Below are 17,973 nucleotides of genomic sequence, written 5' to 3'. Positions count from 1 at the left end.
ACAGATTGAATACATTTCGTCTGAGCTGATGTCACAGAGTTATTCAAAATTGTCTTGAACAGTATCTCCACTGCTTCGAAACAATATTTCAAGTTCCTGGTTTGTGTCATCCCGCAGTGTTAAGCTGATTATTAACTCTCTAAAATCACTGCACGCCTATGTATATTCACATTTCACATTTGAGGAAAAACATATTGTAACAGTTCTTGCTGTTGCTCAGGAGCGCTAAATGAATATAACTTTAGCTTTTTCTCTGTTCATAAATCGTCCGGGCTTTAAAATCTGTTTGAGATGAGTTTCAATTACACATTGTTTTTACTCATGTTTGTTCCGCTGAAGAACAATTATTTTAACCGTTCCATTTTCATCATCGAAATCATAACTTGTACAACATGCAAATTGGATTGGTCGGAAAAATTGATTAGTGGCAATAAAATCAAATGAAGTTATAGCGTACCATTACGGAGGCGTGTATTCCCAGGTCGAGGCGTGAGTTAATGCTCAAACAATTAAAAACTAAAGGCTGATTATTATCGAGCTATATTCTGGTAATTAACGAGATGAGTTTTGGTCATTAACGAGCTATATTCTGCTCATTAAAAGAGAGATAAATTCTAATCATTAACGATTTAAAATCTGATCATTAACGAGCTAAAATCTGATCATTAACGAGCTAAAATCTGATCATTAGCGAGGTAAAGTCTGATGATTTATTATTCTAACAACTATAACTATTTTGGTTTAATAATAAACCGACTGTAATAATTTCATGTGGCCAAAGGCAAAAAAATTTATATCAAAATGCGAGCGCATAATGGTTCCAGTTGTAAGATATAAATCTGCTGACGTAAGTATTGATAATGTTCACATTCCTATTTTTTCATCAAACTACGTCAATTTACGTCAAGAGACAATTGCACACCTGTGTTTTCATTTCGCGAGTGAGATTGTTGAAGCTTGACTGAGAAATTAGGAGAAGAATATAGTAATTGGTGCGAAGTCAACCTCTGAGTAAGTGCAAGAGATAATCGGAATTCAGAAATGATCAAAGTATTGTCTGAGAATCAATTGGAATTAAATATAAAACTGTTAGAGACTGAGACTTGACAGAAAAATGGCAAGTTTGAAAATTGAACAGATTTTTGATTCTCAGAGTGCGGAAACTTTGTTTTAACATTTCATAATACCAACCTGATCAGACTAACTCCCTCCACCCAGAGTCTTCGACACGAGCGTTGATATTTATTGATTGAGAACAGATTGAATTCGCAGTGTTCAGGCTTTCAAATTTTTGTTAGATGAAAAATTAATTTAAATTCAAGCGCTTTTACAATTAAATCACGAATTAATCCCAGACACTGATGTCGTGGTCATCTGGTACAACTTCAAATTCGAGAACGTCTTTAGTCTTCACCGATTGCTGCAAATATCCGACTGTTTGTTTACTTGTTTTGTTTCCTTTAAAGTAGAGCACGATTGCAAATGGTAAAGCAAACAGGGCGGGAACAATTGCCAAACTGGGTACTAAGGTGCTCCAGCTTAATTCGGAGTCCAGAATTTGAAGGTTTTGCCAGGTTGCAACGCCACTCATTTCTTTGACCAGCTCCAATACTTCGTCGTCCGTCAGCTTGATCCAATTGTCAACCTTAAAAAACGGCAGTGAATTTATTTTTTTAATGTATTATGTAAACTTGAAGACTTCTAGCATAGAACATAGATACATAGATTGATAACAAAAAACACAAACCGTGAGTAATGGAGAAAATTTTGTTATTTTTAGCAAAAAAGGGACCCAGATTTACGTGACTGAGATGAGACTTTAGCTCTTTCATAATCATAGTCACCCTTCAGGTAGATATCGAATTGGGAGCTTGTCGGAGACATAAAATGCAGTTTGATCCAGTGTGGGTCTTTAACCCTCTGGCGATTAACATCTCTCCTTGGCATTAATAGAGGATCAATTAGAAGAACACAAAGGAAGTCAGGGTTCTGAAGTGATTTTATCAATGTCATGTAACATTGCTCAAAACGCAATCGAAGTAAGCAAAAAAAAAGTCTGTTCTGTTTAATATTTATCCCTAGTTCAAAACTAATGCCAAATTTGCAAACATTTGCAAATTTTTGCTCGATAATGCCAAATTTGTTAAAATTTGCAAATTATCCATTCGAAAGGTCAAATTTGCAAACCCTACATGGCCAACTACTAACGATAAGCGACCCAAATATTCAGACCTATTTGCGAATATTTGTAAAATTTATGCATTATTTTACAAAAGTTGCAAATTTCTTTATAAATAACTGCAAATTTGACATTAAGTTTAAACTTGGGATCCTAACTTCTTATAAAATGCAATTTTGGATGATTTTGCAAAGGCAAATCAAATGTTTTATGTAATATCTATAGAGAGTTAAAATTAATAAGTCTTAGAAGTTTTTTTAACGAAAATTTTGAACTTGTTAAAAATTTGGTAGAACAATGGTTGCAAACCAGTTAAAAGGTTGTGGTTGGAATTTTGTTTCAGCAAAACCCTTAGAAGCTGCCGGTCTTCGATGTTTTTTGTGCAGAGAATTAATATGAAACACAAAAAATTGCGAAAAACTCATCCGACCAGCAGATTTCTCTAAGTAAACTGAAAGCATAAAAATTATCAAAGAATTAAATATCAAAAAATGCAAAATTATCAAAACAAGAAAAAAATGTTTAGCTGTATCATCACTAAAACGTAGATTTAGTTTTAGTTATACCACAAAACCCTTCTGCAAAAAAAAGTATTTCCTTACCATGCAATAAATAGATCATAAGCGGTTAAAAACTTCTGTGAAATTTCAATTTGTTCAAATTTTTTGCATGCAAATCAATTATATCACAATTTCTCGCATTTTTGAAACTCTCAGCTCGTTTTCTATAGGTTTTAGTTTTACTGTACATTTTTGAGTTGAGGAGTCTGTACAGATCACAGTTTTTCTTTCGGTTTTTTTAAACTAAATGCAACCAATATTATCAACTTAAAGGTGTTTAGAATTAACAACGTTGACCAATACTAGATTTTTAATTCGATTTTGAGGAGTTTTGTTTTTTTTCAGTTAATATAGATTGTTTTCAGCACAACTGCTCGTCCACATTTTTTTTTGTTGCATAGATGTGATAACAGAAATGAACACCAATTCCTTTCGGACGAGAAGAACAAAAAATTTTAAGTTTTTTGTAAATTCATTATTTCCTTTATTAAGTTGTTCTAAAAATTTTTTTGCTCTGTTCTTTAAGGAATGGTTTTGTATTCAGTTTTACAAATTTAATAATTCATTTTGAGTTTTTAGTATTAAAAAAAGAAAAGTTTTTACGTCTTTTTTTCAGATTTCAATTTGGTACCGTACAGTTTTGCTACAGAGAAACTTGTTTCTTGAATTTTGCTGCAAGTGAGTACCTTTGCGAGAACAAAGCCAAATCTAATTTTGAGTCATTTCAGATGTCCACTACGCCCCAAAACGTACACTAAAACAAACAAACTTAATTGATTTTGTTGGGGTTTTTTTGCGGTCCACTTCTTAAGATTAGAGATATAAACGTACTCATAATATGGTAATTAAAAATATAGTTTCTAAACTATGTCTTAGGTCATTATTAATAGAATTGAGAACTCTAGCTGTTGCGTTGCTCTCATCTGAACGTTGACATCATTATTATATTTTATTGATTAGATGTCTTTTTGAGCTGTTTTCAGATGAAACAATAAAGGAAAAATGAATTGGGTAGTTTACTAAGTTTTTCATACACATTTCAAAGAGGACTCTGAGATCAATTTTTATTGACGTGCGGTAATTTGCCCTCTCTTTACATTGCGTTATAAATTTCCAAATTGTCTCTGAGCTCGCAACATAGAAATACAAGGTCTATGTTTGTTCAAGACTTTCTGTTAGATTGTTGTTACGACTTTGTCACGATTTCGCTCATTTATCCGTATACGTGATTTCAACTCAAGTGGGCAAGCTTTTATTTTTATTTGAACAATTATTTTTTATTAAAAACTCTTCTCGTATAATGCTACATAAATTAAAAACATAATTTAACACGTCGAAGCAATTAGAAGAAACCCGATTTTTTTTTAAAAAAATTCCATAAATATTTTGCTGGTGCATGTCTTTTTAGGCAATATTAACTGTTTTGTGATAATCTATCGGCTATTTTTTTCGAAAGCTTGCTAGCTATGATTCAATGACTATTAACTTTAGATGAAGACAGCAGTGTTGGAACAAATGCGGTTTGTTTAAGTTAAGAGCGTATCGTGCTATTCAGTAATTGATATAAAATTTTGTCGAAAATTTGTTGACAAACTAAATGTTACACGATAATGAATAAATAATTTACCATTTTTCATACCTGAAAACTATATGCCGCTAGAAGAATGAAGAAATTAGCGGTTGACAGTGCCATATTCGAGAGAGATAGAATATCATAAAAGCCATCATAAATACAAACGTCGGTAAGAAAGAGCAACATGAACAAAATCAAAACAGATGTCATAACTATAAAGTCCGCAACAAAAAATACCCTCGATGCAATAAGCCGAATAGGCGCAATGGAGGCGTCCAGCGGATTGCAAAACGAAGAGTATTCGCCATTTTCGGCTCCCTGAAAGCAAGCTTGCCAGATTCCGAATTGGACTTCTATTTTGTCTACTTGACCTTCTTCATTTGATGATTCTAATGTGAAAACTTTGCTGCAGTTACCATTAGCAAAGAGCGTTAATATCAAGCCAATAAGAGCTAGAACAGCACCCGCAATTGTCATAATGCGTCTAATAAGGTCCATTTTTAGCAGATTATTTTTGGTTTTGTTCCTTTCACGCCTTCCTGTTAAGGAAAACTATTTAGTGGTATGGCACAAAATTAAACTTAATACTTCGCGATAAATTTAGAACGTATTTAGTGGTTTTGCCCGTTGGTATAATTTGCATGTAGGTTTCAAATCAATGCTGAACAAAGAAACTTAGTTAGCTCTTACAAAGAGTTTCAAAGTTAGTTTCACACGAAATATCTCAAACAGTTCCTTATCTCGGAATTCGGAATTTAACCTCACATTTATAAGGTTGGTCACAAAATACTATTGTGAAACCAAATATCTTTAAGCGAAATTTGCGTTGTCTACCGACTCGGTCTGTTAGTCTTCGAATAGGCTTTATTGTTTTCCAAACATTTAAGTGTTAGCAACATAGGAAACGCAGTTTTAGTTCAGAAACTAGAAATTTGCAACATATTGATCTAAAGTCTCAAAATAGCTTTACAACTATGGTGTAAAAAGACAGCGTAAACAGTTTATATATAATTTACAGAGCGCAAAAGATGAAATGGAAAAGAGTAAACTTAACTTAATTGCGATAAGTTCAAACTTCATCTTCAAAGAACAAAATAAAATCATGAAATGTCACCGTTATCGCTGATCGGTGTCATAATTGACGTCACAGGTTCAAGGTAATTGTCAACTTTTACCAGATAGCTTTAACTTAAACTGTTTCAATCAAACAATAGAGATTTCCTAACATAGATTCAACAATTTTTATACGTTTATGAAGTATTTCACACCATATTGTGAACTGCTGAGCTTTCTCATACAAATCAGGACGCAATTCGATTTGTGGGCAGGGAAAAATACGCCAGGACAATTAATTGCATTGCAAAACTTTTTGTAAGCTCTTAGAAGACAGCTGGTCAACTTAAAAATTTTTGAAACATGAAGTATTAATTAAAACAAGGGCCACCGTGGTTGATGATTTTTCAACATTGTTTGTTCAATCATTACAAGAAAAACAGCTACTGATAAGCTTGTCAACTCAAAGTCATCCAGAGTTTTCTTGACGTACTTTTGAGACACATTTACCCAAACAGTGATCAGAAACCTTGTTCTCGGACTGAATTTGAGCAGGGGGACATTTAAAAAAAACGACACCGGGTGGCAAATTGCATGATGGCAAATTGAAAATGGACAAACCAGAGTTAAAACATTACCTTTTGTCACGCGAGCTTTCGTCATGTGAAAACTTATAAATTGTTCACCTGCTTTCCAACAGAAAAATATTCAAAGCATCGAACCACTTGTAAAGCACATTTAAAAAAACACTTCGATACAGATGAAATTGTAGGTGAATATAAACGAAGAGGCAGAGCTATCTATATGCACCTTTACTTTAAACATACATAATTTCTAGATAAAATTGAAAATTACTAAAAATTGCCGAAAAAAAACAACAAATTATTTGTTCCTTTTCCAAACTGAACTTTAGGTTGATTCAAAAGGGAAACAAAGGCATCTCAGTTGGAGCCATTTATTGTTCCAACCCCTCTTGAGGGGGAAGGAACTATATACTCAAATGGGTTTTTTGTTCAGTCAATTTTGGCCGATCGATATATTCATCGTAGAGAGTTGAGACTGGAATCATTAGAAAGCTTGTCCGGCGTAGAAAAAGGAATTAAAAAGATTCTTTTGATTTACGTTCTTTACAGGGAGTTATCGAGGTTAAAATTTTGAGAAAATAGAGTGAATCCCGGTGAGATTTTATACACATTTTCCGGAATTTTTGACTGAAACTCCGCCAATTTTGCTAAAACTTGTTATATTCTTAGAAAGTTTTGTTGATTTTTATTTGTAAAGACAAAAAATTTTGTAAGTTATTTTCATTAGTTTTGTTAAAAAAGCTGGCTAAATATTTCAAAATTAATACTTTTTCACGAAATCAGCACGAAATAAGTTTTTTTATTCCAGTTTGATTAAATATACAGGAAGTAGAGACCCAAACACCACTAACACAATCCTTGTAGCCTCAAAAAGTGAATTTTTCTATTTCAAATTCCGTTGAGAGTGCTCTGTAATTAAAACTTTGCCGTTTTTTGCTAAATTTATTCCTTGAATATCAAAAACGCAGCATCTACATTTGATTTTTTAACTAACAAAATTTCAATATCTATATTATTCGAATAATTAGGTGTTTTTTTAACAAACAACATTAGTAGGGCTAATTTTTGAACTATCTTGAACTGGTATAATCCAAAAATAATTCGGATTGTAATCAGTCGATCTTTTTTTATAAAAAAATTCGTTCTTTTCTACATTAATTAAATAACAGAACATTTCAAACCAGAGCTCATCAATGATAGGTCCAATTGGCTTCCAAAATAGCTCCACATTTTTGTATCTAGTTGATTACTTGAAAACTTATGTTCCCTTTGACTTTTAGAGGTATTCGATTTTTAATTAAATAGTGACTTATTGAAATTTGCTTCAATTCTTCTCTTAATTTGGTCAAATTGTAGTTTATTGTCAGCAATGAGAGAATGGTTCTTCTTTCTATTGGAATCGGATTCACTCTTTACTGCAGTTTTACGCCCTAAGTTATGGTTTTCTGGCTTTGAAACTACCAGAATTCACATTTTTTTAAAAAAACTTTTAGGTTTTCTAGTTTTGTCACATAATTTAATTTTTTTTAAAATTTTTTTGTTCTTTTTTTGTTTTTACTTTGTCTTTTTAGTCTTATGAAACCTCCTGTTCATTGACCAGGTTTCTTTGGCTTTCCATGGAAGAATAGATTAGCCCAAATTCTGATATTAGTAGATAGCTGATGGCTCTCATGACTCTGAAAACAATTGTTTTCCAAAAAAAAAACACTTTTTAACTTCCCACTTCTGTTATTTTTATTGTCTGTTTGTTATCTATTCTCGTTAATTACAGTCCAAATACAAAAATAGTGTTGCAATGAAAGATTCCAAACGGGATTGGTGTCACACAATCTAATTTTTTTTAAAGAATTCGTTGACTTTACTGTCTGATTTTTGTCATGTTTGACGTTCTTTCCTTTTGTAGACGTAAGACATATTCTGGATAATTGCATTTCTCAAGGGCTTCTTTTGGAGTAATATACCAAATTGTTTAGTTAGTTCATTTTGTAATAAATGGCGTTCATGTCTTTGAAATTTTTTTTTTTTTCAAAAAAAAATTAGAATGTTAATTAATTTCGAATATTTTTCTCTTTTGTCTACTTTTTGCCTAATTTGCTTTTTAGAGGTCACATAATACATTATCGGTGCTTGCAAAAAGTGCAGTCGAACAATTTTGGTGGCCATGGTATGGCTTTACGGTTTCGAAAGCGTTTTCTGCCAAGTTCTAATTGATTTTTTGCTTGTTCTTTGTTGTTCTTTTTGTTCTTTTTGTAACCTAATAAAAAGTTGACTATCGGCAGTTCTAATCCCTTTTATAGAGGCATTGGCAATTGTTCACCAATGGGATATTTTCGTTGATTTTTAATGGTTTTTCATTACTTTGAAATTAATTGCTTTAAAAAAGCGAATTTTTCAGTTTTACTGTTTTTGTTCTTTATTGTCTAATTGTTACCCAGCCCTTTAATTGTCTACTTATATATATTTTCTGGTGAATTACAAGTTATTTTGTTTAATATCAGTTTTATCTTACGCTATTTTGTCTTTTTTATTAAATTTCAATTTTTTAAAATGGACATGAAGTTTTTGATGTAATTAATTTTTGTTGCTGTTGTTTGATTTTGCTGTTCGTCTTGACTCGCTTTCTTAATATTTGCACAAATTATCAATCTAATGCACAATTTTTCCTCCACCACTAAGTTATTTGCTTTGGAGGCTATCTTTTTGTTCATACACCAGTTTTTTTTTTAAAAAAAGTACTTGAATTTCTGGGTTTTTCTATTTTCATCATTTGGTAGACAATCATGCCAAAATTGTGGATGGAACCTTATGTGCCATCGCACATTACCGAGTCGCCTTGTTTACTTTTCAGTTTTTACTGCAATTTTTGGGCATGTTGTTTTTTCTGAGCATACGACCAATTCATATGCATATTTGAAATTAAATAAAAGTTTGTGTGCCACGAAGAGTTAATGTCAGCAATGCTCAATCAAAACCAAAAATTTTTAAAGAAAACTAAAAAAGAGGTGAATGTAATCCAAATTGCAAATTCTTATAAGATGAAACTCAGCCCTGCAAATTTTTGTACAATGTAGACTTGGGAACTCATAGGAAATAACACTCGGAAATAAATCCTCTGGTCACCTGGGTACTAGATCACAAATTATTCTTATAAAACATTTATGGGAAAAACTGGCTTCAGAGAATATCAAAACTGCAGGGATATAGATAGATTTAAACATACACTTGGCAAAAATTGCGAGAAATTATAAAACTCTCCCGTGTGACGAATCACAAAGTGATGCCGGGGAAGAACAAAACTTATCCTTATCGATGAAAAGAGAGAAACGTTAAAGGAAAAAAACGGACTTTTTGGTATAATACAAGTATCATATACAATTTGTTGGTTATCATACACGGATCACATCTGATTGCTTTTATTTCAGACTAAGATTGTAATATGAAATCAAGTATGGACAGTATGAAATCAGAAATGATTTCTGTCTGAAATCAACTAATTATCAACCCGGGAAATTGACCAAATGAGAAAAAAATTGTTTTATTAGAATATCAACAATCCTTTCCACTCCCAGGCGACAAAGAGCACGCCTTTATTGAAAAAAAAATTAAACTCGGTCTTTCTAATTTATCCAAAGTAATCGAACAGATAGAAATTAGATTCGCTTTAATAAACACGTTCAATTTGATAAAAAACTTGTTGACAAACCTTTTTGTTGACCAGATTTCACATTTTATAGGATTTACGCGAAACCCTTACATTTTAAAGAAAGGAAATCAAAAATTTAACATTATTTCAAACACCGAACCGAAATCAGGCGTATGCACGAACAAGTCAGTGCACTCCCTACACAGCACACACTGCAAACGCCTTCAACTATCTCATCACCACAGCTGTCTCGATCGCCTGATTTCCAATACGAAAGTCTCTTTTTATTGCATTGCGTCAACTGTCCACGGATTGTTCACCATTTTAGCTGTTTCGTAGCAAAGAGTCAATTTTGGCTATGCATAATAATTTTTGGGCACAGCTTTTCCACTCTTAGCACACTTTCTGTCAGCACGTTTTCACTTTTCCCCAACGTATTTTCCTCACTTGCAGCAATTCTCTTTCCAAATCTTCATTATTTTATCACACTTACATTTTTCCAATTTTAAACTCTTTTCTTAAACAATTCGTGAAGTTTCAGCACCAACCCAACATATTTTCAACAATGTTCTCACAATATTTCGACATTTTCGGCACTTATCGTCCAAACAATCAACACTTTCTTGATAAAATTTGATCACTTTCGGCCCGTATATTACATTTTTCTTTCAAAATTCAATCAATTTTAGTCACTTATATCACATATTTTAACAATTTGAGCATTTCTACCCTTTTGAGCAACTACTTTTTATCCTACATATTTTGAACGCATTTCGATATAACTTTATCCTTTATGTGTTTCACACTTTCTTTTTCAACGTCAGTGCATTTGACAACGTCAGTGCATTTTGTGAAAAAGATTTACCACCGCAAATCAGATTCGAGCCCCATTTTCTAATACTCAATTTGCTGAATTCTTAAATGTTGAAATTTTGTAAGAATTGTGCCTAAAAGTCTTAAGGAGTGTGGTGAAGTCTAAAAGTAATGATTTCATGCAAAACAGGTTTTGAAATTTTGCTGAATTTTTTGTTTAAATGTGCTGAAGGTATGTGAGGAATGTGCTGAAAACACTTGATACTGAAACTTTGGAATTGCTGAAATAACATGAGAGATGATTTAATATTTGTGCAGAGATTAAATGAAAAGTTGTTGGCATGCGCTAATTTTTTGTAACGCGTTTAGCACCTAAAACTAACCAGGTCGAGGATTCGACAGAAAACAAAATGCGGTGAATAACGGAGAAAATATAATTTTTTCACCGGAAAGTGCCCGCATCTTTTAGATTATGTGAGTTAAAAATGCTGAGAAATAAGCCAAAGAGATATTATAAAAAACAAACGTTGTCCATGCAATGGCTTTTTTAATACATATCAAGGGTATCCAAACATTCAAATAAGATAGTCTTTCAAATAATACCCAATAAATAAGGTCTCGCCATTCTAGGCTACGAAGTGTAAATTTTTTGCCGTTAATATAGAGTTTATTAAAGTAATTTTTGTATCAGCTCTGTAACTGTGAGTACCGTTTTTAGCTTGTAATTGAGCTGGTCGTGCTAAATCGGCAAAATTTGCAGCTTGCGGAACTTCATATTTCTCTGCTGCATCATCAACTAATTGGTTAAATTTCATCAGAAAACTGAGAGCTAATTGACTCTGAAAATGAGTTTTCTGAGATAAAGCTGATATCTTGGGGAATTTCGTTTATATTTGATACGGCATTTATTGCATGTGCGAGTTTCCAGCTCTGTGTTTTGCCTATGTTAGCAAAGTTCATTAGTTCTGTTGTAAACTTTGGTGTAGTAGAAAATTTCAGCATTTCAGGCTGTGGTTTTTCTTGGCCGAGCAGGTTTTATTGGTGTTTGTGGCAAAGCTGTGCTTGCTATGAAGCCTGAGTACGGCGATAAAGTTTGTGTGTTTACTTGTTCTTGTTGTGTTTGCGCTTGGTGTACTTTCCCTTGCTTCTGATAGATGAGTACGGTTTTACTCAATGTGGCGGTAAGTGGGATGGAATGTCCAGTAGGATGAGATCCATCTGCAGATTTGGCAGAAGTAATGACCGAGTAAGGGTGTTCCTAAGTTTCCTGTTATTGTGTTACTTTTTTAAAGAGTTTAAATTATGATTTTTGGGGTGGGTTGTTTAGTCGCGTCACTGTAAAGGCAACATTGTGGTCCTGTAACCGGGGATCACTGGGAGTTGCGTTGGGTTGAGAGTTAGAGCGTGGAATGGTGCGGATAAGTGTTACAAAAAATGACTTTATAATGAGCATGAGATTAAAATTGGTATGCAAACTCTGACTGCTCCAAAGAGTGATTCTGGTGGGAGGACATTATGCTGGAAAAAGATATCTAAAATTTCAGAGGTAATTATGATAAAGTTTTCTTCGAGTGTATAGTCCTTGCTTTTGAATGAAAAGATATTATGTGTATATTCGGTTTGGTTTTGTGAACTGTTGTTGATCATCCAACTTTGAGTGTTCCCTGATTTATTTATGATTCTATGAAGATGGAATATCGTCTATATTTGCTGTGTACATTATGTCTGTGTATAGCAACTATGAAAGTTTTAGTATAGTTTGGCAAATAAAATAGAGCAATGTGGTCGTTCTTAAAGTCTCTAATAAAAAACCCATTCACAACAAGTGTGTGAATAAAACATATGTTCTACGTTGAAGAAATAATTACGGAATCTTATTTATTTAGTTTTGAAACACTGAATATACCTAAACATTGTATATTTTAAGGGTAAAGAGTTCTGTGAAACAAAATAATAAGCCTCTTTTGGGAGTTAATTTGCATACACGTTAATGAAAACCAAGTGCAGAACTTTTCAATGCTGTGGACTAAAAGTTCAGTTTAATGGGAGGACGGGCTTCTGTGAGTTGGTTGTTGGGAGGTTTCGGTTGCGGCTGTGACCATGTTTCAATTGCTTGCTGTTTTAAGCGAGTAGAATTGAATTTCAAGAAAAAGAGTCTGTGCTCTACACAGCTGATGTTTTAATCAAGAATTTATGAAAATGAAAGGCGAAGAACCGTACTGTGAGACGGTTCTATAAAAATTTTCAAATTTGAAACGGTTTTGTGAAAAGTTGGAGCTTCTTAGGCTTTTAGAAAGGCTCAAACATATATGAGGAAAATTGAGAGAGAGAGAGAGAAAAGGAGAGTTAGAGTTAACTCATTTTGAAGTGAGTTGATAACTAAAAAGAAGTCTTGAGAGAGAAGAGAGACAATGGAAGGTCCCAAAAAGGACTTGAAGTGTTTTTTTGTTCGAAGCCGTTTGGATTGATTTCAACTTTTTCTCTGGGGTAAAAAAGTCACTGAGTTATATCTTGATAAATTAATGAGATTGGGTTTTTTTCCCATAGCGATCTGTGGGTTGGTTGTCGACTTAATTTTTGGTTAATTTAGTTTTCTTTTATACTCGTTGTAAATATCTTGTTTTTTTCTTATTCTTATTTCCTGATGAAGGGGTTTTTGTGGTTACGGTGAGATAGCAGCTGATTAAGAATTCCCCAGGTGGAGACATTGTGGGTAATGGCATTCTAAATTTTCACAGTAAAAAGAACTGTATTAGGGGAATAGGGTGAAGGAACTATCCAAATTATTCTTCTCAATATTAAGAAATGGGCTTTTGTATTTAGGTGGAATTTCTATTTACGGGTAATTTAGTGTGATATGCTAATTGAGATCCGGCTAAAGCGAGAGATGATAAAATGGATATACAATTATTGATAGTCATTTTTATTAGTAGTGTTTCGTGCGTGAAGCCGAAACCTTTAATTGTGGTGTAGACACTCTGTAGTCTTTTGTCGGTTGCATTGGTTAGCGGTCATTTCTGGTATTTTCGTTTTACGAGTTAATAACAGGTATTCTAGATTGACAGTCGGGATTGACTAAAGGAAGGGTTCATTTATATGTGGTGATAAGTCTGTGCTGTTTAGACTGAACGATTCAGATTGTGACTTTCTGATGGTCAGTTTTCGTGTATTAGGTCGCGAGAGAGAGAGAGAGAGAGAGAGAAGGAGAGATAGATAGATAGAGAGAGAGAGAGAGATAGAGAGAGAGAGTCAGAGAGTAATCTAAGATATCTTCTACATTTTCTATTGATTAAATAATGCCCGCGGGTAATTGGGGACAATAATACTTCGATGGTGAGCTATTTGTTTCCCTGAGAAGTCCTGCAATTTTTATGTTACCATTTTGGGGTTTTCTATTATTTTATAGCGTCCTTATTTTAAAGGGGAGTTAATTTTGAGTGTTTGGGCTGTACCAAAGGATGGTTTAAGAACGGTCGAAATATTTTTCTTGATTCAAGTAATTGTGAATTTCACTATAGACACCTGAGTGTGTCTTCTCTCTATTAAGGATCCATGATGAAAAAGTTCCTTTTTGTTTTTCCTTAACTTGCGGGTGATCACCGAGATGGTCTGTGTCAGTGTATTCTGGGATAGAGTTACACGGTGAGCTTTGTGTTGGGTTACAATTTCCAAAATTATCTGTAGCGGAAGACAAATTGAACATTATATGTTTTTTTGATTTAAACCAGAGACCATTTCTTTTCAAGAGGGTGCCATATTTGTTTTTACCTGTGAATTAAAAGCATAAGGGAAAATTTGTTACCTTCTGTGACCAATTATCATAATGAGTATCTGAGGCAGTGCCGATCGCTATTTCCTACAAGGCCATTTAACCATGGTGCGTATAGCGTGCGTGGTTTAAATTGTACATTATAAACAGGGCGAAAATGTGTGAATTTGCTGTTAAGATACTAATTGCTATTATCTGTGGCTACGATATCTGGAATTCCATATTTACTGATCTAGTGATCAAAAAAAAATTCAAAGCATTTACTTCATCATTTTGTGTCTGAGGTGTAGTTGAACTTACATATTTTCACCGCATTCACTGCGTTTCACCGCAAAATTAAGTACGAAATGTTCGGTGAAAAAAAAAACAACTTTTCACCATTTATCTCACATATTTTTCCGATTTTTTCTTGACCCGGGAATCAAGGGTACGTGATTCTTCTAATGTCAGTTCACAATACTGACCCACATCTCGAAACGCTACGGAGTTCTATATTAATGCCACATTTTCTCAGTGACTTCACCAGAGTCACATAATCTACCCAATGTTGCCGTGCAACTGGCTTATATGTGGTGCTAAAGTTGACATCAGACGGAACTCTTTTTAACCAGGTTGAATACTTAGCCGCTTGTAATTTATATTTTCGCTTCTTATAATGTGTCAAATCTATAGTATAAAAACAAACAAAACTTCTAAATAGGCTATAAAAATTAATGAACACAAAAATTGTGTATGTGTAAGGAGTGGGTGGGGAGACAGCTTGGATCCTGTCGTGTATTAACAAGCAGCATCGTTTGTACGAATGTAAAAAAAAATTAAAAAGAATAAAAGATATTAAAAAACTCTGCAGTACAGTGAAAGGTTTGATGTAAATCACAAAATAACCAAAAGTCAGTAGAACGCCAGAAACAACAAATGATATGTATGCATCAAATCTATTTAGGCTGGCACCACCTTTCAGTCGACAATGAAATTCAAAATTGCAGCAAAATCTCAATTTTCTGTTCCTGGGTCGAGAAATTTTCTGAAATTTCTATCAGAAATGCGCTGAAATTTTAAAAATTTCAGTGCAAAAACCATACTTAATAATGCACAGGAATGGGCTAAAACTTAGTAATAAATGTGCTGGATGAAAAATTGTATGTAAATATATTAATTAATACTTCAATGTGAAGACAACCCGGGTTGAGGTTTGGCGGTAAATTTTTGCAAGAAATGCGGTGACAAGCGGTGAAAAAAAAATTTCACCGCGGATTTCTTACATCTTTTTGCGGCAAATGCGGTGAATCGTGGTGAATTATTTATTGTCACCGCGTTCTCAGTTTTCTTACAAAAAAGAATCTTCACTACCAGGGTTTGAACATCGGCCCTCCTGTATGCCTTCACCTGCTTATTCCACTCCGACAACTGTCAAGTACTGCTTTGATATTTATTCTGACTTTAAATCACATTGAGTAAACGTTGGAAAGCAAATGCGGTGAAATTTCGTAAGAAATGCGGTGATTTTGCGGTGATTCTTTGTATGAAATGCGGCAAAATGCGGCGAAATATTAATTGTCACCGCAATCACCGCATTTATTACAAAAATTCAACGCATTCACCGTATTTCTGACAAAAATTTACCCAAAAAGCTGGACGCGGGCGGTGATGCCAGTAAGCGGTCACTAGATTTGTTTTCTTTTCTGCTAGAACTATAACAATGAATTTTGATTTGCCACTTCTTTCAGCTCACTGGTGCACTCATAATAACGTGCAGGTAAATGAAGACAACCTGAACTGTGCATACTTTTTTTGGCGTACCTGTCGTGTCTGAAGGTAACTGCAATTGCAGGAAGTCTTTAGCTGAAATGTGCAAGTAGTCCTCCTTCACAATTTGCCTGAACAAGGCTTATTTAAGGTAAATTTACCAGCACCATTAACCTTAATGTTAGAATGATGAGAGACAACAACGTAAGGGAAATTGTGAGTGAGATAACGCTTGACATTGCTTGACAAGATGCTAGCTCTGCTTGTTCAACGTACATTTCGCTAGAGAAAAGAAGCCTTGAGGAGCGAGAAAGAACGTGAGAATGCGTTATAAGACATGCCCAAAAATGTTAGCTTAAGACAAGTTCTTGTAATACCTAGCGCACTAGGCTTACAAGTATACGATGCTGGTTCGAACCCAGTACTTGTCATTTTCACTGTAGTTGAGCCTGCTTAGACCCCCTAGCAGGTTTTGGGCTCAAATCCTAATCTCTGAGGTTAACGGCAAAAAAGAGATAAGATGGTTATACACTGTATAGTGATCATGTACAATTTAAAGGTGAGTGTTAGAAGGTTTGAGAGAACAACCTAATGTAAATTGTATGTAAGATGAAGCCTGACAAGAAGTTCTACTTGTCCAAAGAATTCGTCGCAAGAAAAAAAATTTTGAGGAGCAAGAAAGAACATAAGAATGACTTGAAAAAAACGCCGAAGTTCAAAACATTAAAATTGCTGAAGTAGTTTTTGTAGCTCTTTGAAGAAATATAATATCATTTTTCTGATTGTTGAATTCATTGTCTTATTTTTTTCTGTATGAAATATTTCATTTTGAAAACAAAGACGCTGACCGTTTCGTAGGTTTAAAATTGAATATTCGGACGGTTTAGGTTCAGTGTATAAGGCGCCCAATGGCATAGTTTGGATATAACGGCTCATTTTTGACAGCTTGATAACAGCTCAGGAGCGGTTTTTGTGAAAAATTTGAGGTAGCTCAAGAAAACTGTTAGTAAAACGACATTTTTAATAAAAAACATTTTGGCAGTATTACCACGGGCTGAACATTGATGTGTATTGGTTGTGGTAAAAACAATCGTTAAAATTCTAGTGGACAGAATTTTTATGAGTTAGCTGACATCATTATAGCCCCATTTATGAAAATGTAGCTTTACTGACAGTTTTTATGAGCTACAGCTCCTAAACTATGCCAGTTGGGCGCCTTATACACTGAGCCTAAACCGTCCGAATATTCAATTTTAAACCTACGAAATGGTCAGCGTCTTTGGTTTCAAAACGAAACATTTCATACATAAAAAAATAAGACAATGAATTCAAGAATCAGAACACTGATATTATATTTCTTCAAAGAGCTGCAAAAACCACTTCAGCAATTTTAACGTTTTGAAATTGGGCGATTTTTTCAAGCCAATTTTATGTTCTTTCTTGCTCCTCAAATTTTTTTTTCCTTCGACGAATACGTTGAACAAGTAGAGCTTCTTGTCGATCTTCATCTTACGCACAATATACATTAGGTGGTTCTCTCAAACCTTCTAACACTCACTTTTAAGTTGCACATGATCACTATACAGTGTCTAACTATCTCATCTCTTTTTTGCGGTTAACCTCAGAGATTAGGATTTGAGCCCAAAACTTGCTAGGGGGGTCTAAGCAGGCTCAACTACAGTGAAATTGGCGAGTACTGGGTTCGAAACAGCATCGTATACTTGCAAGCCTAGTGCGCTAGGTATTACAAGAACTTGTCTTAAGCTATGTTTTTTGGGCTTCTCTTATAACGCATTCTCACGTTCTTTCTCGCTCCTCAAAGCAGCCAAAAGTACATTGAACACGCAGAGCTATCATCTTGTCAAGCAATGTCAAGCTTTATCTCGCTCACAATTTACCTTACGTTGTTTTCTCTCATCATTTTTACATTAAGGTTAATGGTGCTGGTAAATTTACCTTAAATTAGCCTTGATCAGGCAAATTGCGAAGGAAGACTACCTGCACATTTCAGGTAAAGACTTCCTGCAATTGCAGTTACCTTGAGACACGGCAG

At 34.0% G+C, this 17,973-nt stretch overlaps 3 protein-coding genes across 3 annotated transcripts in view; 1 reads left to right on the top strand and 2 right to left on the bottom strand.

The window, feature by feature from the left end:
- LOC142342683 (tubby-related protein 4-like) overlaps nucleotides 1-17,973 on the top strand; it is a 450,983-nt gene that overhangs the window by 133,339 nt on the left and 299,671 nt on the right. The gene's annotated exons all lie outside the window — the stretch shown is intronic.
- The window catches only part of LOC142342684 (apoptosis-resistant E3 ubiquitin protein ligase 1-like), a 330,839-nt gene that overhangs the window by 237,125 nt on the left and 75,741 nt on the right, over nucleotides 1-17,973 (bottom strand). The window lies entirely within an intron of this gene.
- Nucleotides 1,289-5,271, bottom strand: LOC142342148 (uncharacterized). The gene is made up of 2 exons (XM_075393349.1): nucleotides 4,379-5,271; nucleotides 1,289-1,645 (listed from the first exon to the last, which is right to left on the bottom strand). Exons 1-2 carry the CDS (start codon nucleotides 4,808-4,810, stop codon nucleotides 1,346-1,348), a joined length of 732 nt encoding a protein of 243 aa, XP_075249464.1. The 5' UTR covers nucleotides 4,811-5,271; the 3' UTR covers nucleotides 1,289-1,345.

The sequence above is a fragment of the Convolutriloba macropyga genome, chromosome 7 (assembly GCF_964194025.1).
Source record: "Convolutriloba macropyga chromosome 7, txConMacr16.3, whole genome shotgun sequence".
Taxonomy (NCBI): Eukaryota; Metazoa; Xenacoelomorpha; order Acoela; family Convolutidae; genus Convolutriloba; species Convolutriloba macropyga.
The sequence above is the reverse complement of the archived record's forward strand: the minus strand, read 5'-3'. Positions and strand labels throughout refer to the sequence as shown.